The 21189-nt window shown below is 36.8% G+C and overlaps 1 protein-coding gene across 1 annotated transcript in view; it reads left to right on the top strand.

Annotated features, from left to right (window-relative positions):
• EXOC4 (exocyst complex component 4) overlaps positions 1 to 21189 on the top strand; it is a 233933-nt gene that overhangs the window by 72430 nt on the left and 140314 nt on the right. Inside the window, exon 10 of the mRNA XM_072399059.1 lies at positions 19471 to 19564. Within this exon, the coding sequence (XP_072255160.1) occupies positions 19471 to 19564 (94 nt within the window). The remainder of the gene's footprint in view (positions 1 to 19470; positions 19565 to 21189) is intronic.

The following is a 21189-nucleotide window of genomic DNA, read 5'->3' as shown; positions in this document are numbered from 1 at the left end:
ATATTATGGTAACGCACTACATCAACATAAAGGGTTTCTATGTATTATTTGATTCAATATTCTGGCTATTGGGAGAAGCATAGAAATCATATTCTTTCCTCTCTCCCTTAAGATAATTTCGCGATGTAAAGACCATGTACATTGTTTAGCATTTGGTCAGTTATTAAAATTTTGGATTTGCTGTTTACTGTAGTGTTACACACAGTTGCTTTCATGTCCAAGCTCCAAAACTTACAATATTCAAATTTGCAATATGATACAATAGGACTGTTAAGGTTGCATTTTGCTAATCTGTATATGTACTTCAGTGTAAAGTAAACTGTTTGAATTAACCCATAAAAACATTTTAATCTTTGTGAAATATCTTTGTGTAGGCTACACTCACATTTATTATCTAAGGTATCTAAGGTTTCTGCTTAAGTATTAAACACAAATCAGTGGTCAATTGCGCTATTCCTATCTTTGCCCAGTGGTACTTGTAGCTCACTTCTTTCTGTGAAAAGACCGCCATTATGTTGTTATATAAATTAAATCATGCTGTTAAAGTCTTTGCTCACTTAAGTGGAAATATTCAGCCCTTGTGCACAGATGAGATGTCAAATGGTTTTAAAGATTTTTAGTTTAAACCTAATTTTGTTTTTAAGCGTGTTCTTCCATTTTATTCCTTTACTTAAACCAAGCTTTTATTAGATTATAGAAGGCACTTAAATCATTGTCAGAAAAAATAGCCCCATCAGATGCACTTATTTTTGCTCACTGAGCTATAACATATAACAGGGCTCTGGCGCTATCTGTAAAGGAAGATTGTTTTATGCCGCTCGCTATAAAATTCAACACCCTCAACTTAAATAATGTTCAGCAAAGCTGCTCTCTTTTGTTACATTCTCATTATTCATGTTTGTATGCTTTTGCTTAGCTGTGTTCTAGTGTGAAGTGGGTAATAGACCTCATATTCTATTTTCTAAGTCATTTTCAGTAAGCTTCATTTTAAATAGTCCTACTAGACCAAAAAACTTAAATGTTTCAGTTATAAACTTCAGTCTTCTGTTTTTTTTTTTGTTTTTTTTTTTTTTATTATTCCAAGGATTGCATCACTTTTTAGGGAAAAGTGGATGCTCCAGCATTCTGCTTGAAGGTCCCAACACATACCACCTTCAGGTCCTTTTTAGTTTGTAGCTCTGTCTTCTCAATTTGTATATTTGTATTAGTCCAATCAGCAACAGGGAGCAAATCTTTCTATAGGAAATCTTGTTTTGGTGACATTTGTCAGAAGGATCTTCTTTTAACTTTCTATGGATTTCCTTTTGCGTCTTTGGGAAATCTCCCTAATGGCCCACACACTAAAAAAATAAACTGATGGGCTTTTTTGCTCCTAACGCTACCTAAAAATGGCTAAACCTACTTTTTAAAATACCTAAGTGGGAGCTGTTTTACTTTCCAAAGAGTTTGTGGTTATGTCCTTTTGGTTTATTTAATGTTATTTATTTATATATGAATTTATATAGCACAGGCATCTTTACAGTCCAAAGTCATGTAACTGAATCTTCTCTGAGGTTTATTTCAAAGAAAGCCAGTTAACTACCAGTATGTTTTCATACTCAAGTCAAATTCATATTCAAGTACTTACACTTACATTAACGACACCCAAGCAAGGTGATAAAACTGCCAGGCCTCAGACAGGAGACAAATCATGAGGGTCATATACCCAGACCCTTCATTGACATTCCATCTCTAAGAGAAAGATGATACACCTAAATACCTACAAACTTACCTCTTCCCAGGCATTCTCATGCCCATTTTAACTGGTCCTCTTTTTAAAAATGCTTTTCCACTTCTAACTGTCTTTCTTTAGGAAAACACACATATATTATAAATAGTTTTGGCTGCTGGCTCAAATTTCTCAAATGTCGTTTGAATTTCTACGTGGGATTGTGCACTTTTTAAAATAAATTTGCATTAATTATTAATATTTAAATAGTTAAGGCTTCTGAAAATTGTTATCAAAATTGTTTTGCAATACAAACTGACCAAGATGTTTGCATATTTACATATATTGCATCACAGTACAGCTTATGTGTTGTAACAACCATAATACTAGTTTCTAAGTCAGCAATGCATTCTTCACTTCATATTCTTGAAATTCTAAGAAAAAATGGATTGTATAATTAATGATGGAGCCTGTTATTTTATGGTATAAATGAGGAAAAGATGTCAGTGCACAGTGAAGTCTGTATTCTGGAATTATTTAGCAGGGGTACTTGGTTTTGCATATTAAATACATATAAAATATTTATTTCCTTCCTTTTTCTGGAGGTGTGGTGGGTCTCCAAACTCTCATTAGCAGCTACTGTCAGGTAAGGAAGTAATCGGACAGGAATAAAAAATTGATTATATATGTCTTGGATATGAGCAGAAGAAGAGCACAAGTCATAAAGAAAGTTGGTTTTAATGCCTGTTCAATCACCTTTTAATTGTGCCTGATTCCCAGTGGGTGCAATTAAGAGTATTAATCCATAATTACTTGTCAGAGTCAGTGGTTTAACTTGACACCTTCCTGCTTACTTTCCTGCATCTTTTCCCCTGTGAAGCAACTGTTATGATTTTAATAACATTGCAAATGAATGCATAGTTCTGAATGTATGCTTTCATTTTTCAATGTCATTTGCTACGCCAAGACTGATGTAAAAGGGAGCATCTGTAACAAATACTAGGCTCTGGCCAGAGGTCTAAACAAGCAGCTTGTATTTTATAGCAAAGTTCATAGGTACTTAGTAAAACAGAATACACTTCTAACATTTAAATCACCAAAATCTAATTTTTTAATGCTCACAGATATGTTTATAAAAGTTTGGTGATTAATTTTAACTACCCTACAGAACACTACCTTTATCCTTTTATTTTTAACTAGTGATCCTGCCAGTCATCTATTCCTTGTCAAAGGGGGACAATGCTCAGTTACTGTATATATATGTAAGAGCAGCAGTGTCATCCTGTACTACTAGCTCCTGATTTGGACTGTGAAATACCTCTCCCCCTTCTGCATAGAGTATGAGTCAAGTTATTCAGACATCTGTTAAAAAGAAATTGGAGGGATAGGGGATAATTGGGAATTCAACTACCCAATTTCTAGAAAGATGTCATTTTTGAGCTAAGCGGGCATAAATAACAAAACATTTTGAACTGTATGTTTAAAATGCCAAAAGTGCCCAAATTAAAGTTTCATATTGTTAAGGATTCCCTATACATTATTTTTTAACCATTTTTACTGTGGTCTCAGTGTGCTTATACCACTTTCTCCTCCAGTGATTAGTTTAAATACATTTCTTATTTATTGATGTTGATTACTTCACTTTGCAATTTGAAAAATTTTGCTGAAAAGACACTGTCAGCTTTAAAGCTGGTCACCTCCCCAGTGGAGAAAGCAGTCAAGTAGTTGAAAGGGGATCATTTATGCCCGCCTATTGTGCCGTAAAGGTTAAAAGACCTCAATTCTTCTGACCTGGTCAGAAAAAAACATAATTTTTAAAAGTCTCTATAGTTTTACCTATTCATAAATACCAGAGAAAATAAAAGAAATGGCACTGCGGACTACATAGCTTTGCACGTTTAGGTAGCAGTGTAACCATGTTCTGTATGCAAAATTCTTACTACTTGTCCCCTGGTGGTTTTATCAGCTGTCAGTGTTCCTGTATGGTGCTACAGAGATATCTCAAAGTAAAAGTGACACATTCAAGAGCCATTAAAATTTGTGTAGAAGGTACAGAGAAGCAGTTGTTGAGTAAGATTTTTATGAGGAACACATCTGTGATGCTGTTCAAGGTTTTTCTTGGTGGTGCAATTAAATCTTCCCCTGAATGAAACATGCAATGTAGCGTGCTTCAGAAAGATGTTTTTTTTTTTTTTTTATTTAAAACATGTCTTTCAATTCACAATTTCCTGGTTCAGTTGCTATATTTTTCATTATTTAAAGGTCAGGTTTTGTTTTATTGACTGTATATACTGATGATAGGTATTTTACAAAGTCAACATGTGAATGTAATGCTAAAAAGGTTTTATTTATGTGGACATATGATTTGAGTTTAAATGTGGGTGTATTAAAGAATTACGCTTCAAGAAAAAAAAAAAAATCTTCCTAACTACCCTTATCACAGTCTTTTAATTTACAAATACCGCTGATGTACTATGGAAACTGTCTGTAGTATATAGTCAGCATGCAAAGCATTCCATTTTAAACTTTTAATAATTGTGCTGTCTGGTTTATTCCCTAAATCTATCAATCTGCACAGGACACAGCAAGCCAATAGTTCAGTTACTATTAAAGTTACCATAATTTTACATTTACTGATCCTTTTAGTATGATAGAGCCACTTCTGTTTATTACCACTTAACTGAACTGTAAATCAGACAACCCCTAAAACAGAATTTTTTTTTTTTAATTGCAACTTAAAGTGGAGCTAAAACCATAAACACTTAATTCTCCTGCATTGCGACATCCATGAGTTCCCTTTCTGTTGCCAATATCTCCAGTGGAATTTTTTTTTTTGTTTGGTTTAGCTTCTCTGACCATCATGATTAACCAGGAAAGGCATAACTCCCAGGAATTCATCCTTGCATTGATGCATGCTGAAAATGCACATTGAGCTGTGCATGCACAGTTCATTTTTCATCCTTAAGCAGTTACCAAACAGGCAGTTTAGAGCATTTTGTTGCACAGGAGACATTTTCTGCAATCAAAAGCCTGCCTGCTTTCAAACCGTGTGTAGGGAAGGTGGGGGTGAATGGGTAAATTGGAAAAACTATGCGGGACATTTATAAAACAAATCAGTAACACAGACACAAGGTTACCTCTAAATTAGAAATAGCTTTGCCTCAAGTTTACATTCTATTTGTGACCCTTGCATCTGAATTCTTGTATAGCCAGCTTCAACAGTTTTTTTTTTTTTTTAAATAAGACAGATTTTCTGATGTACTGATGACCATTATCACAAATTAGAATAAAAGTTCTGCTTCTTTACTTGGAGTTGGACAGTGACCTTCCCTTCCCTTTCTTTTTTTTTTTTTCCTCTCTGGGAGATTCTTTTGATGCATTCGGTTTAGGTGACCTTATTTGAGCTGAAGGAAGAACTGTACTAACCCACAGAAAGTTAACCCAGAAAAAGGCTTCAATTTGTTACCAGCTCTCACTAATACCTCCATACATATGGTAAGATCCATAAATATTTAGACAGAGGCAACTTTTTTCTAATTTTGGTTCTGTACATTACCACAATTAATTTTAAATGAAACAACTTAGATAACATTTAACTGCAGACTTTCAGCTTTAATTCAGTGGGTTGATCAAAAAGATTGCATAAAAATGTGAGGAACTAAAGCCTTTTTTAACACAACCACTTAATTCCAGGGGCTCAAAAGTAATTGGAGAAATTAAAAAGCTGAAAATAAAATGTTCATTTCTAATACTTGGTTGAAAACCCTTTGCTGGCAATGATCGCCTGTAGTCTTGAACTCATGGACATCACCAGATGCTGGGTTTCCCCCTTTTCAATGCTCTGCCAGGCCTTTACTGCAGCGGGTTTCAGTTGCTGTTTGTTTGTGGGCCTTTCTGTCCGAAGCTTAATTCTTCAACAAGTGAAATGCATGCTCAATTGGGTTCAGATCAGGTAACTGACTTGGCCATTCAAGAATATTCCACTTCTTTGCTTTAATAAACTCCTGGGTTGCTTTGGCTGTATGTTTTGGGTCATTGTTCATCTGTATTATGAAACACCTCCCAATCAATTTGACTGCATGTAGCTGGATTTGAGCAGACAGTATGTCTCTGAACACCTCAGAATTCATTCAGCTGCTTCTGTCCTGTGTCACATCATGGATAAACACCAGTGTCCCAGTGCCACTGGCAGCCATGCACCCCCAAGCCATCACACTGCCTCCGCCATGTTTTACAGATAATGTGGTATGCTTTGGATGATGAGCTGTTCCACGCCTCCTCCATACTTTTTTCTTGCCATCATTCTGGTAAAGGTTGATCTTGGTTTCATCTGTTCAAAGAATGTTTTTCTAGAACTGTGCTGGCTTTTTAAGATGTTTTTTTTAGCAAAGTCCAATCTAGCCTTTCTATTCTTGAGGCTTATGAGTGGCTTGCACCTTTCAGTACACCCTCTGTATTTACTTTCATGCAGTCTTCTCTTTATGGTACACTTGAATATCGATACGCCTACTTCCTGGAGAGTGTTGTTCACTTGGTTGACTGTTGTGAAGGAGTTTCTCTTCACCATGGAAATGATTCTGCGATCACCCACCACTGTTGTCTTCCATGAACATCCAGGTCTGTTGGCGTTGCTGAGTTCACCAGTGTTTTGTTTCTTTCTCATGATGTACCAAACTGTAGATTTTGCCACTCCTAATATTGTAGCAATTTCTCGGATGCTTTTTTTGTTTTTGCAGCTTAAGGATGGCTTGTTTCACCTGCATGGAGAGTGCCTTTGACCGCATGTTGTCTTCCACAAAATCTTCCATATACAAGGCTTTAGTTCCTCACATTTTTATCCAATCTTTTTGTTCAACCCACTAAATTAAAGCTGAAAGTCTGCAGTTCAACTGCATCTGAGTTCTTTCATTTAAAATTATTTGTGGTAATGTACAGAACTAAAATTAGAAAAAAAGTTGTCTCTGTCCAAATATTTATGGACCTAACTGTGTGTTTGGAAAATCAGGACTGGTTAGCTTCTCTGCTGGTTTCTTTTGCCCTTGTGCAAACGTTTGATTTTCTTATCTTAATATTTGCTAGTTGCATAGTTCATGGGAAGGCTTATCCACACATCTCGCTTAATATGTCAATATGCTCTTAGTTTTGCCTAGAGTGTAGAGACTATTACTACATAGACCTGGGCAACTTACATTTATGGTTAACTATGTACTCTTCTGTTTATCAAAATGTTTTAGAATCATATGTGAGGCCATCTATGTGACAAAGATTGGGTTCTGCAACAGGAGAGTGATTCTAGGCACACCAGTAAATCCACGGCAAAATGGCTTAAAAAGAAAAAAATATCAATGGGATGCAATGGTGTAGTCAAAGTCCAGACCTCAATCCAAGTACTGTGACAAGACCTTAAGAGAGCTGTGCATAAACAAATGCCAGCATACTGGCGCATCACCCGGCTGTTTCTGGGTTGTTACTGAAGAGTCGGGTCACAATATAGTTCTACCCGCCTTCAATTTCTTCCCACCCAGCATAAAAAGAATTCTGGGTTGAACACTGAGTAGTGGGGAGTGAGACAAAATTCCCTCATTTTCAAACCTGGTTAAGCTATATTGCAGCTTACCCAGTTCTAAGATACAGGGACAGCATATTTTTTTTAATATAGTTTAGTTAAACTTTAACAAACGTCTGTGTTATGACAATTTACCTATCTAGCATCCTTCCTAATGCTTAATAAATGTTAACTCCACGCATATAGTATATTGTCACTTAATAAAAAAATTCCGTAATTAGTGCAATGTTCATAACTGAAGTATTAGTGGGCAGTCCTGTATGGCTTACTGCATCTGTCTGCCTGCACCTGTTTCTTAAAGAACCAGTGTTTACACATTCTACAGCAGACGATACCAAACCACTCACATCAATTCTCAATGAGCTGCGCTTCACGGGCGGGAGGGGGCAACCGCCGCACAACATCATCACCAGTGTGAACATAGCATAATTTGGAAAATAATATTTTCTGTTTCAGTCAATACCTAGGTTTAATCTTCTAAAACTGTCAAAATATTAAAATATCTCCTGTATTCATAACTTTATCTATGTTTTAGTATGCACTCACTGGCCACTTTAATAACTGTGCATTGCTAGTACCCGGTTTGACATCCCCTACCCCTGTAGGTGCCCTACTGTATTGAAATCTGGTGTCTGTGATGTCCATTTCAATACAGTGAACTAATTGTCATGTTCAATAAAAGCACTAATTGTCATGTTCAATAAAAGCACTGGGAGAATTTGAATTTTTTTGACATGGTGAGTTATTTCGGTGGAAGTAGCCAACAGAGGGTGGGTGGGTATATTGTGGTCATAAAGGGATGGACATGGTCAGCAACAGAAGCAAGGTAAGCTGTGGCATTTATATGCTCAGTTGGTACTAAGTAACCTAAAATGTTCCAGGGAAATATCCCTTGCACCATCACCTGCTGGAACCGTTAATTCAGTGTAGTATGAATCCATGGTACTATTTTGATGACACCAAATTCTGACCCTAAAATCCAAATATTGCAGCAGTAATTGAGATTTATCAGACCAGGCAACATTTTTGCCAATATCTCTAATTTTGGTTAGTCAGACAGGAGTGGCACTAAGTGTGGTCTCCTGCTGCTGTAGCCCCCCTGCGTTCCTCCATTGTAAAGAGTAGTTATTTGTGTTACTGTTGTCTTTTTATCGGCTCAAACCAGTCTGGCCAATCTCTTCTGACCTCAAATATCAGTAAGGCCATTCATTGTAAACCGTAGATATGGGTGTGTGAAAATCCCAACATATCATCAGTTTCTGCCACATTTAAAGTAAAGCTGCGTACACACTTCCAATTTTTATCGTTCAAAATGAACGACGAACGATCGATTGGGCAAAAATCGTTCGTAAAAAAAGTAACCAACGACGCCGACGAACGAGGAAAGTCGTTGGAAATGAACGACCAGACCAGCGGATCGGATTGGACGACGATCGTTGACCATCGTTCGTGTGTACGATCGTTCCTTGATCGTCCATGGTCTGAGCATGCGTGATGAACGAACGTTCCTGTGGTGCACGTAACTTCCTGTATCGTTCAAACAATCGCATCTATTGTGTGTACAATATCTACGAACGATCGTGTCGTTATCTGTTTGTACAGGATCGGTGCTATACGATCGTTCGCAGATATCGTGCAGGATCGTTCGTCGTTCGTTTACCAACGATAATAATTGGAAGTGTGTACGTAGCTTAACCTAAACCACATGTTCTGATGCCCAGTTTGAATTTCAGCAGATTCTCTTGACAATGTCTACATTCCTAAATGCATTTGATTTTTGCTATGTAACTGACTATTTATTTTTGTGTTTACAAGCAAGTGTACCTAAAAAAAATGGTCAGTTAGCATATAAATCCTTTGTGTATTTGGCTGATTTTTCCAACAGTTTCTCTTTGAAACAATTGGGACTGTTCTTGTGATTTTAGGGTACAAACCTCTTCCTCTTGGAATGCAGGAAGTGAAGTAGGAAGTAAAAAGTTAGTAAATAAAAATTGGAATTACATTTAAATCCAATTTAATAAATTAATTTTATCAAAACAGTAACCCCCTTTTTATTAATATACAAAGTTTACTCATGCTTTTTCTTTTCATTGTAGCCTACATTTTACTGCACAGGATATAAGCAAATGTACATGTTTTTCTCCCATTGTTTTTCTTTTAAATATTTCCACCATGCTGTGTGAGAAGAAACAAGAACAACAAAATTTCAAAGTAAACGTGTTCGTGTGTCAAACTGTGGTGCATAAGACAAAGCAATATTTGATTTTCTGAAGAGACCAATGTGGTGTTACATAAAATGACAGCCCAGCCTCTAGCATTAGCTTTTTTTGATAACCAAGAATTGAGGTTGACCTTGCTGTATTCTGCCACCTTTGAATTTGCTGGTTACGCTGACCCTGACATTGGGTAATTTCCCTGTCAATTTCCATGTGCACTAAAAAGAACTCCAATGTGCAGCTGATGCCAAATCTTCAACACTGGAAAATGATCAAATAGATTTCAAGTGATTAGCGCATATAATAGGAAATCCCTGATCAAATGAAGGGGATATGCACCTGTTTACATTAGAGAATTCCCTACTATTATTTTGTTGTTGTGGAAGGATGCAAAGTGTTTTTTTTTTTTTACTTTTTATGTGGGTCTTTCTTTCCCAACAGAGGTATTTTTTTAATCAGGTTCAGCATGATTTTGACATAGTGACTTTTGTGAAATTGGTTTTTATTAAAGCCTGCAGGATGCTCTCTCGCTGGCAACGACTTTGATTAAGCACTGTATTAGGGTCATCTCCTGGAATAACAGCAATTCCAAATCCCTGGCTGTGTTTGAAAAGAAATGTGATTAAAGTCTTGGCTGTTTTCCTGAAACGACTAATGTCTATCGAGGGTTGAGTTACCATTTCAGTTGCTGGCACTCAAGTAACCATCTCTTTCTTGTTTTTCCATGCTGTCTTCCCTGTAATGTGATCAGCTTTCCTTTATTTGATTTTTTTTTTAAAGCAAGGCATGAGGGAAGTCTGGAGTGTAAGCTCCAGAGGTTCACATTTTCTTTAAAGTTTCTATTAGACACCAGCTGTTTGACTTGTTTTTTAATAAACCCATTGCCAGACATAAACAGGAAAAATGGTATGTCCTGCAGGACAGATTCCATTTTATTTAGCGTGCGTTATGGAACCTTATAGCGGAACTAAACCCACAATTAATCCCCTATGCCTGTTCATAGGGCACCGCCATCTTCTTTTCTTACTGAAGATGATCTTTGACCACCTTGATTGGCTGTCCCGGAAGTTAACTAATTTACAGGTTTTTCTGGCAATCAATTCTGGTCATGTGCAGCTCAGCAAAATTTGACAGCTGGGTGATGATCGGGTATGTTAAGAACAGTTATTGCAGTATGGACATCACCTTTTGCTTTCTGCAATAACTACCTGCCTGAATTGCCAATGTAAAAAGTGGGATTTTTTTTATTTACACGTTATTAGCAATATGCAAATAGCAGACATTTCCTTCAATTACCTGCACTAACTTGTGGACTATTTCTTTAATAGGGTGTCTCATCAATCACTGGGGAACAACAAAGAATCAGGGTAGGCTAGAGCTGGCAATCACAATCTTATATGAGAATACTAGTATTTAAAGCTCCTAGAGTATTTAACATATTTCACTGCTTTAAAAACCCACCTTACTCATGAATTAAACCTATTCACTTTTCATTCCAGAATTCTTAGTCCTGACAGACCAAATGCCTGGTCTTATCATATGAGAGTCATTAAGCCTGTTTCAAGCTTAATACTAAGCTCACAATATGGTTTCAGCTCACATTTTTGAGGTAGGATAAAAGTGATAGGGGAGCACAGGAAAGCAAAGAATCAATGAAAAAGGATAGCAAGAAACCCTGTTATATCAAGGATGCATGTTTCAGAGAGTAAAACTTAAAATATTGAAAAGTAAATATTAAAGTCACAGATCAGTCAGATATAAAAATGTGTCTAGTTTAGGGAATACAGGCTATCCATTTATCTTTTTTACCCTGGCAATTCATCTTGTGCATCTTACTGTCCTGTTTGCTAAATCCCTGTGCTCTAAAATCTCGAACCTGAAAAACTCAGGTTTGTATCTTTCTTGGCTAAGAACAGCAGCTGAAAAAAACTTTCCAGTCTCTACCGCATCTCAGATAATAAAAAGTCAAGCCATTTGGTTACAGGTTTTGTGCAGGGAAGAAATGATTAGTACAGGTAGTCCCCAAGTTAAGGACAGCCGACATATGGACGACTCCTAGATACCAACTGGGCATCCCTGCTCCCTCGTGTGTGGGAGGGTGTTGGCTTACAAGACTTGCAGAAGTCTTTTGCTAAACACAGCTCAGGCTGTGGGTCATTTTAAGGACAGAGCTCTTTCTGCAGCCTCTTGTAACTTTCTCGTAACCTGAGGACTACCTCTATTTTCATTATGTTAGCACCACCAGGGAGAACCATAAGAAGTTGTCAGATTTTTCAGTCTATAAGAACAGTAAGATAAATTGTATGGAATAGTTTAAGAATTGTGTGCCAAAAACTTTAGCAACCAATCACAAATAGCCTTGGTGGTCTAATAACACTATTTTTACAATAATGAATAGGATCATTCAGGCATAATATGTTACAAAGTGTTGGTTGGAGGGGTTATGTTTTACCGCAATAAAATCTTTCAGCACAAGGATTACAAGCCTGTGATTTGACTGGTATAACATTGTTTAAACACATTGTTGAAGCCGAACTCCAGCCATAATATTTTAGTATTAAATTGATATGTAATTTATTGCTGTTGCTTTGTCAGCTAGTTGTGCCAGGATCATACACTGAGCTGCCTGCTCACAATTCTTTGCTTCTTAGGTTTAGTTACATTTTAATGTGTGTACTTATCTCACAGTCGATTATATTAGCCAATTTTATGTGTTTCTTATACTGTGTGCAGGATATAGTTGAAACTCCTAATGTGAACAATAACGTTCCAAATGTGACCTTCATGTAACTTTTACTAGTAATTACCAGAGCAGACAAAACAGAAAAGATTTGAAGCTTAACACACAAGTTGGGGCTTGGAGAAAAAATTGTCTTAAATGACATTGCAGTCTAAAATAAGGTTGGCAGTTGCTGTTCTGTCCAATCTTTTTATTTATTTTTTTGATCTATTGCTTCCCCTCGTCTGTGCAGACAGACTAGTTTTTAAACTGAAGAACACACAGTTGTTCTTAGAAGAGATATACAGTGACACCGAAGAGAAACGTGGTTCAATTCTCTCTGATCCTGAACTGTGTAATCATAGCATCAGCCATTATATGTCTTGGATTGCTTTGAGACAAAGATTTTCTTCATGGAGGGTCAGAGCACCAGCCATTGCTGTATGTACTGTTCTAGCATCAAAGCACAGCTGTCTTTGATTCTTTGGGGGCGAACTTGGTGAGAAAGTTGAATTTTACTAGCGGTGTAGTTCACAGAGCGGTATTTAATGAGTGTGTTTGCTTAAAACAAAGCAGTTTTCTTTTTTAGTAACAAGGTACCTTGTGCCATGTCTAACCAGCATCACAAAAAGTTAGACTTAAAAAACCCAGATATCTGACACTTTAGTGTCAAAAGTTAATCAGTTAATGATTTTGTACTATCAGGAACAATGTCCTGGTTACCATTTACACACATGCTGACTCTTTGGGTCAGCTTGCTGTTGCAGGTGTCCTGACAAAATTACCTATTGAGATGTCTTTTCTGCAGTGCTAAAATGTGTGTCCGAGTCCCTAACCCCTTTTAGTATGGTGCTCCTCTTCACAAATACTAACTCCCCCTTGACCTGATCTACTTTCTTCATTACAAGCACAACCACATTGTTGCACACTTTTACTGTCATTTTTCCTGATCAGTCTTATACTGCTGCTGTGCTTCACACTCCCTGCAGCCCCCTCTCCAGGCTGCTGCATTACACCTTCAGTTCTTCTTTGCTTTCTACACAGTGTGGCAGCATTCTTCATAATGCAAAAAAACACAGAGCTTTAGATCTGAAAAGTTTATAACAATTTGCTATGGTGCAGCTTTGACATTATTATTAATAATAAACAGGATTTTTATAGCGCCAACATGTTATGCAGTGCTGTGCATTAAATAGGGTTTGCAAATGACAGACGAATACAGACAGTGATACAGGAGGAGAGGACTCTGCCCCAAAGAGCTTACAATTTAGGAGACATGACTTGCAGAAGAGCCAGCAGTTCAGAAGGGAGAAGCCACACCATGCCTGATAATAAGGGAAGACAGAAAAGTGAAGGTAAAACCAAATCAAAAACAGCAAAACATCTTTAATAGCAACAAGGCACGTGTTCTTATACTTTTCCTCTGTTTCTCAAAGAAATTTGGCTTGGCATACTTTTTAATTAAGATTGGCAGGCAACATGTAGAGCAGGGTCGGCAAACTCTGGTCTTTAGGCCAGATACGGCCTAGCTGGTATATAAGGGAAGGCTCCCTGAAGGGAAGTCCCTCTCTTCCGCAATGCAGAGAGGGATTTCACTTCAGGGGGGTTCCCTGGTGGTGGGCGTAGCTATTAGGGCGGGACTCATAGTCCCGCCTACCCCTGAAATGTCCTAGTGCCCATAAAAGTTTTCCTACCCCTGATGTAGAGCTTGCCAAATTTGCCTTACCATATATGAAATTTGTGCTTACGCAGACAAACCTAATGTAATTTTCCACCAGCTGTATAAAAGTACTGAATAAAATAATAATCTCAGGACAGCCAACTAGATTAGTAAAAGCTAAGTTGACTTTAGCTTTTACAACTGCATATTCTGCATCTGATTTACTTTTTCCAAAAAGAGAGATCAACTGACCTTGATTACTGCTCACACATGTAAGGAACTTTCAGTTTATTTAGTGTGCATTTATACAATGAAGAAAGTGAAAGTGGCAGGTTTGCATATTGCTGATCACACATAAGGGATTTTAATACAGCACTACATCATATTACATCACTGCAGTGTAAGTGGTGACTTCCACAATGGGACATTGTGCAACCAAAAATCTCCACCGTCTTTTTATCTAGTTTCACCAAGACCATCTGTTTCAGTCTAAGTTGGATGGCTGCGGTATTGTGTTAATTATATCTTTAGCAGCCTTGGCAAGATCCTTTCTGTTACCATCTGAAGATTTAATGCTAAGATTTAACTAAGGCTTAGACTAAATTTTAAAAACACTACACCTCCAATATATTTTTGGTGCTTCAACAGTGAGATTTGGGAACTCTCATTCAGTGATTTATTGCAGTCATTTGTACTTCCCCATCTTTCCTAGGCCAAGCTCTGACCATTTACCCGAATGAGAATTGCCTCTATCCCTGGTGAAATGCCAGAAGCCCTGTATTGTTATGATACAATCCGTGGATGTATCTACATAATTATAGTGATGGGGCAGTTGAGAGGATACCAGAGGCTGTTATTAATATTATTATAAAACAGGACTTATATAGCGCCAACATTTTACGCAGTGCTGTACATTAAATATGGTTTGCAAATGACAGACGAATACAGAGGCTGTGTGTTCATTTTAAAGTAGGTAAAGCATTGTTGGTTAGCGCTTTTTTTTTCTTTTTTGCATCTTCAGAGGCCTGGATACAGTTGGTACCAGAGTCTGTGCGGAGTTTGGAGTTTCAAAGCTTCTAGTACACTTTTTATGTTATCGCTGTCTGTAAAAGGGCATGTTTGATTTTCCAAGTCAAACCATGTATTTCAGTTTAAATTCTGTATTATAGAATTAGACTATTTGTTTACCATTATGTTACAAAAGTCTGCTTTACGACCTAAAGCAAATACCTGCTAACAATAACAATATTTTGCATATAAAAACACATTTTGTTTAAATGTGCTTTTTATTTTGATATTTTGTTCTTTTTAGAGTACAGCACTTCAAATGCATATCTCTCTAAAATATTAATTTTCCTTAATGCAGGAAGCAAAATTGAAAATTGCCTTCACCTTGGGAGTGAAGTACATATTTTGTCTGAGCATTTCATTTCTCATTTACATTTAAATTATCCAGTTGGAATGTGCACAAAGTTTGAAGATGCCTCATAACTGTGTGAGCTTCAGCCACAATAATTACTTGGTGGGGTAATGGATTCCAGCTGACAAGCAGTCAATATACTCATTTTTGGGCCAGATTTATATTTTTTATGCTTGCAATCAGTTCTGTAAATTGTGCCTCATAATTTATTTCCATTCATGTCACCTGGGATTAAATAAAGCATGTTTGCCAGTGTTGACCTTAAAGAAATGCAGCCAAGCCATTGATGAATCTTTTCCTAGCATAAAAAGAAATAATGGAACTGTATCTAAATTGTAAGGTTTCTTGTTTTGCAGTAGTCAGATATTCACGTTTGTATTCATTATCTTGTTTGCAAAAACGTTCAAATATTTTCAGTTCTTTGATAAAGAACATGTCCAAAAACATTCTAATCTAGATTGTTGATGCCTGGTTGAGTTACTTTTCTGTGGCACTCTACAGGTTTCCAGCATTACCTCATTTTCCCAGCATAGGCAAAACAAAAGTGTACTATTTTGTCATTTTCTTTTTTACTATATTCTCTGTGCCACGTTTAAAAAAATCAGAAAGAAAAAGTACTGCCAGTGCTTTCAGTTGGATCATTGTTTTTTGCTTTTACAGCGACAGATTGTTTGTCTATATTGTTTATAAATAAAAGGTCTAGTAATTAAAAATCCTCAAAATGATCAAATCTGTATAATTGCTGAGCACAACTACTTTCTCATTTTAAGAATGACAGTTTAAGTAGGTACAGCACAGTAAGACCTTTCAAAGAGGTTTTCCCAGCAGGCATTTTTTAAAACAGTCCAATGCGGGCCCACGCATAGGCAGAGAGGCCGCTGGCCTGAACACAAGTGATGCCGGGAATTGTAGTGGTGGCACTATTTCAATGCAGCAGCCCAGCTGCAATTTATATTTAGCATTTCTTTGTGGGCCAAAAAAAGGACGTTGCGGGCCAGAGTTTGACACCCCTGGTATAGAAGAAAAGACCACATAAACAGTAATTACATAATTAAATAATACAGCATTATTTAAAGGAAAACTCATTATATCAGTTGTATTTGAATAATTCTTTATGCTCTTTACCAGTGTTTTTCAACCAGGGATCTCGTTGTAACCCTAGGGTTCCTCAGCATGTTGTTAGGGGTTCCTTGATTAATGTAGAGTGCAGGCAGACAGGTTAGAAGTTCCTCATACAGTGGGGGAAAAACGTATTAAATAAAGCAACATTCCGCTTTATTAAACATAACTTAATTGATTTATTTGTATGTGTGCAGTATTCTCCCCAGAAATTTTGGGGTGGGAGGGGAGCTGGGTGGGAGGAAGTTGTAGGTGGTGACCCCTGTATTATGGTTTAACTGGCTGTTTTTGGGTGGTTACTGAAAAGTGCTGGATGATGCACCTGGCTAAAAGGGGCTGGGGAGAACACTTGGATTACTGAGGATGTTGTCAAGATCTGCTGTGAATGTCATGTCAATAGCCCAATTAGAAATATATTTACTGATAAAATGTTGACATATTCAATACTCCCCCCCACACACACACACTGAATGCCTTGATAGTTTAAAAAAAAATAATACAAAAAGACAGAGTCAAACATGACAGCCGGACAATTAGTCAGTTGCTAATTACAGTTGTAGTCTTCGCCTACAATGATCACAGGACTGTAGCTGTGACTGCTGCCTGGGGGATAGGAGGTTGTGCTGTCAGTCAAACAGACCAGACTCAAAAAAAGTAAGGCATTTAAAAAACTTTACTTTTTAAAGCATCCTCACTAAATCTATTTACTTTTAAAGCAGAACTAAACCCAAGGGATACTCTTTCCATTGTGGGCCCTGTCATCATCTTGCTGGGCTGGGATGATGTAACTCCTATGCAGGCATGTGGGTTTTTTTTTAGTCCCTGCAACCACAGTGAATATTGGCAGGTAGGTGGCGATCAGCCAGGTAAGAATACTTTTTGCAGAAGGGACATGTTTAAATTTTTACAGTGGAACTTTAGTTCCACTGTTAATAAAATTACAATTGGTTTTTAAACATTTTAGCATAGAAGACTTTGCTGTCTGAAATAAAGAATTTGTGGGCACAAATTGAAGCTTTAATTATTGACTGAACCTATTCAAATCTCACTTTAACTTGTCAAAAATCACTAAAGATATGTTCAGACTTCCAGATCAGGATGGAAACTGGTGAGTAGCTGTTTAGTGGAATAGCCTGAAGTCACCATTGAGGCAATTTTAAGTATACCGTAGACACCTTCCTGGTAGCAGCGTATTCATCGTTTTGTCTTTGTTACAAATCTTCACATCCATCTTTGTGCAAGTTAATTTGTCTAACATATGAAAAAAGCCCTTTGGATAAGGGCTGTCTAGCTGTCTTTTGGGATATTTTCTTAGTGTTTCCAACCTACGCATTATAAACCAGATTAAACATTTACAAACCAATTAAACTGGATAGCAAGTCTTTATTTTCCCTGCAGCTGTCATGAGAATCTCACAAAGATCGGGAAGTTTATGAGATAGCCGCATAGTTTTGCTAACCAAAGCACTAATTGGTTTAGGAGACAGTTTAATGTGCCATTTATCAATACTATAATTTAATAGTCCCAGATCTGCAATCATTTTAGGATAAAACTATCTGACACACAGATCTTGTGTTTCTACGCAAATAATTAGTAGGGCGTTTTTTGACACAATTTTAAGGCTACCATACAAAGAGAATTTTAGGATGTAGTACATTTAGGAAGCAACAATAGTCCATGCTGATAGTCATTTAAGAATATTTTACATTTTATATTTTGTGTGGTGCTGTGGTGTGGGGCTTCTGACTGATCAGTTATCTTCCAGGAAATTGATTGGATCAGTCAGGTTAGAGCAATATTGCATCAGATTCCCTGTGTGTATCAATATTTGGTAGAAACTACAGCATGTCGTTCGGGAGGGTTACCTAGGCAGAAAGTCCAGTCTGTAGGATAATGTTGTTTTTCTATCAACATTTAAATATTTTCACTTATGTATGCTGCTTCCCCACCTTTTAGATTGTAGGTTCTTCTGGGCAGGATCCTCTCCTCTTCCTGTGTCACTGTCTGTATCTGTCTGTCCTTTGCAACCCTTATTTAAGGTACAGCAGTGCGTAATATGTTGCTAATATAAAAATACTGTTTAATAAAATATAAAAATAATAATAAAAAATCTGTGAATTATATATCTATGTTAAATAAATTAAGTTCTATTGTCTCAGCAAATGGTCAGTTAATAAGTTGAATTGAGCTATTTTAGGTTAGTTCTAGTTGGTTATGATGCATTATGGATAGAATATAACTGCATGTTTTGCTGGATGAATAGAATAATTAACTTTCTATATTATATATTTATATATATCACATATATTTATGTATATATCTATACATGTGGATGGAGACCACCACCAGCTACATGAACTGATGCTAAATTAAAGGGGGCAGTTTTCTGACTTTTTAGTAGTATTAAACTCTCTGTCCCCTTAACTCTCTGTCCCTTTAAAACCACATATGTAGTGCCACAAAAAGGTAATAAGTATTCTGATCCCAAACATCTTTGTATAGTTTCTGTGATGTGTTACTCTGTGCCACTTCCCAGAACTTCTGACCAGAGCGCACACACTAGAAATCCTATTGAAGAAAAACTGCCTAAGACTAAGTGTCAAAGTGCTGGTAGGAATAGCAGGGTTGGGCTTTATAGTGGAGGGTGCCTGTGCCACTTTGTATGGGCACATGGAGCTTTTGCACATACCACGGCCCCGGTCAGGTGCATGAATGTTTGTATAGCTGTGGCAGTTAACCAGGAAGACCTTGCAAGCAAATATTACCAGTCCGTTAGCAAAAATTTGCTGGCCTTGTTCTAGTTTTGAATGTGAACAAATGGAAGAGTTGATTAAGAAACCTAAGAGCAATCCAGTAACCACATGACTTCTACTGCTGTATTTGGATTTATAGCTTAAGGGTTTAATAACTCTTTAATTACATCATTGGCTTCAAATTGATTTTTTAAACTAATAAAATATTTATATGAAAAATGATTAATATAAAAATACACCCAATATTTAAAAAAAAAGGTATCACTTTTTATTCTAACCTTGATTATTGATTGATTTTTTTTTACACAGGTGACCATGATGATAATTTAATTGGTGGAGGAGCTAGGTTTGTCTGCAAGCCAGGAGCCAGAAACATCACAATCATATTCCATCCTTTGCTCAGGTAAGCTGATTTGAATAATAAAATGCAACTTTTACACCAACCTGGACCTCTGAATGATGTTAAACCACATACTCTAACATGCTTTCAAACACTTGCTGAGGTACAGTGTGCTAAGAAAGTAACAAAGAAGCACAGCAGCAAAATTTTTTTTAATTCTGAGCACACAGCATTTTTTAGCAGTCCACTGCATTGTAGTTTGTTACCATGTGATTTCCTTCAATGCATGTGCATGGCCATTCAGAATGGGAAAAGGAGAGCCATTCAAATTTTATATTTTTGCTTTTCATCACTACACCTTTGTTATTAGGCTCTTTCATGGCTGGCTTTTAGATTCTGTTAACTTTTTTTTTTTATATACTATTTTTTAAAAATACATTTTTTAATGGTCAATCATCAATTACCGATGAATAAGCAAAATAATGTAAATAGTTGAAATTGTAAGAAGAACATTTCAGAATGTGTTTGTGTTTCCTGCCCTAGCTTGAAGAATTAAAACACAGGTTTAGTAGGCTCTTTGCTAATGTCATGCTGGTGACCCATTTATTACTGTACGTACTGTGCTGTGAATTCTTATATTGATCTAAGTAACACATTTTCAGTGGACAATTTAGCTGAAGCATGCTGCTGGTTCTTTTGAGGTCAGCACAGAGAGGAAAAGAGAGACCAAGAGAGAGAGAAAAATGATTAAGCTTCTATTTTGATCTGATGGAGTCAGGGCATGGTCAGAGGTTGAGCTGGAAAGGTGAAATTAAATTTAATTTCTCCTGATTTTGAACAATGCGGCAGTCACCAGCACACTCTTGTGAAGTGCTCCTGACAACAAGTCACTCATTTCAAAGTTTCACTCAAGTCCTTGATGAGTTTGTTCCCGTTTACTTTAACCTTTGATGAACCCTCAGAACTAAGCTTCCCAATAGAAAGCACAAAATTGATCTGTTGAAATGCAGTATTTTGCTATGCCTGTCAGTGAATAATTCAGTAAAATAGACTTGCTTAGAGATGCATGTGCTGAGGGTTACAATGACATTGAATTGCATCTATTTGCATAATCAAAAGAAGGATGTGGGGACATGCCATTTCCAGACTTGCCTGCTTTTTCTCAGTTAACACCCATGTTTTTAGATAGATATATGTATGTTTTTATACTTTATACAGAATTGTGAATGTGGTTGACCATTGCAAATCTGTAACCTGTGATTAACTATAGTTCTTTAGCAATTTAAATTAGTCATTTACAGTCATCCAGATGCCCCATATGTCCTCTGAGCCCAGCTATTTGCATGTCCCATTCAATAATGTGTTATGTCCAATGGAGCTACACTATGTCTGTTACAAACAAGCCAATTTGCCTATTTGTAAACACTTGTCCATCTTTCCCAAAACCTGGCATGCACACACTTTCAATCATCATTTACCATTATTTTCACTGAAAATCCAATGGAAGAACAAAAATTTTGAGTGCTTATGATTAGTTTGCTGTTCACTTCTGATTCCCAATAACCCAGTTTTAGATTTATTTATTTATTGACGTTTTATTTACATATTAGGGATTTTCATTCTTTTCTTGTGGAGATCTTTCTTTCACATACTGTCACAACAAACAGGTAGAGAGAGCAAAGAAAAAG

Source organism: Pyxicephalus adspersus, chromosome 2 (genome assembly GCF_032062135.1).
Source record: "Pyxicephalus adspersus chromosome 2, UCB_Pads_2.0, whole genome shotgun sequence".
NCBI classification, from domain to species: Eukaryota; Metazoa; Chordata; class Amphibia; order Anura; family Pyxicephalidae; genus Pyxicephalus; species Pyxicephalus adspersus.
The sequence above is the reverse complement of the archived record's forward strand: the minus strand, read 5'-3'. Positions and strand labels throughout refer to the sequence as shown.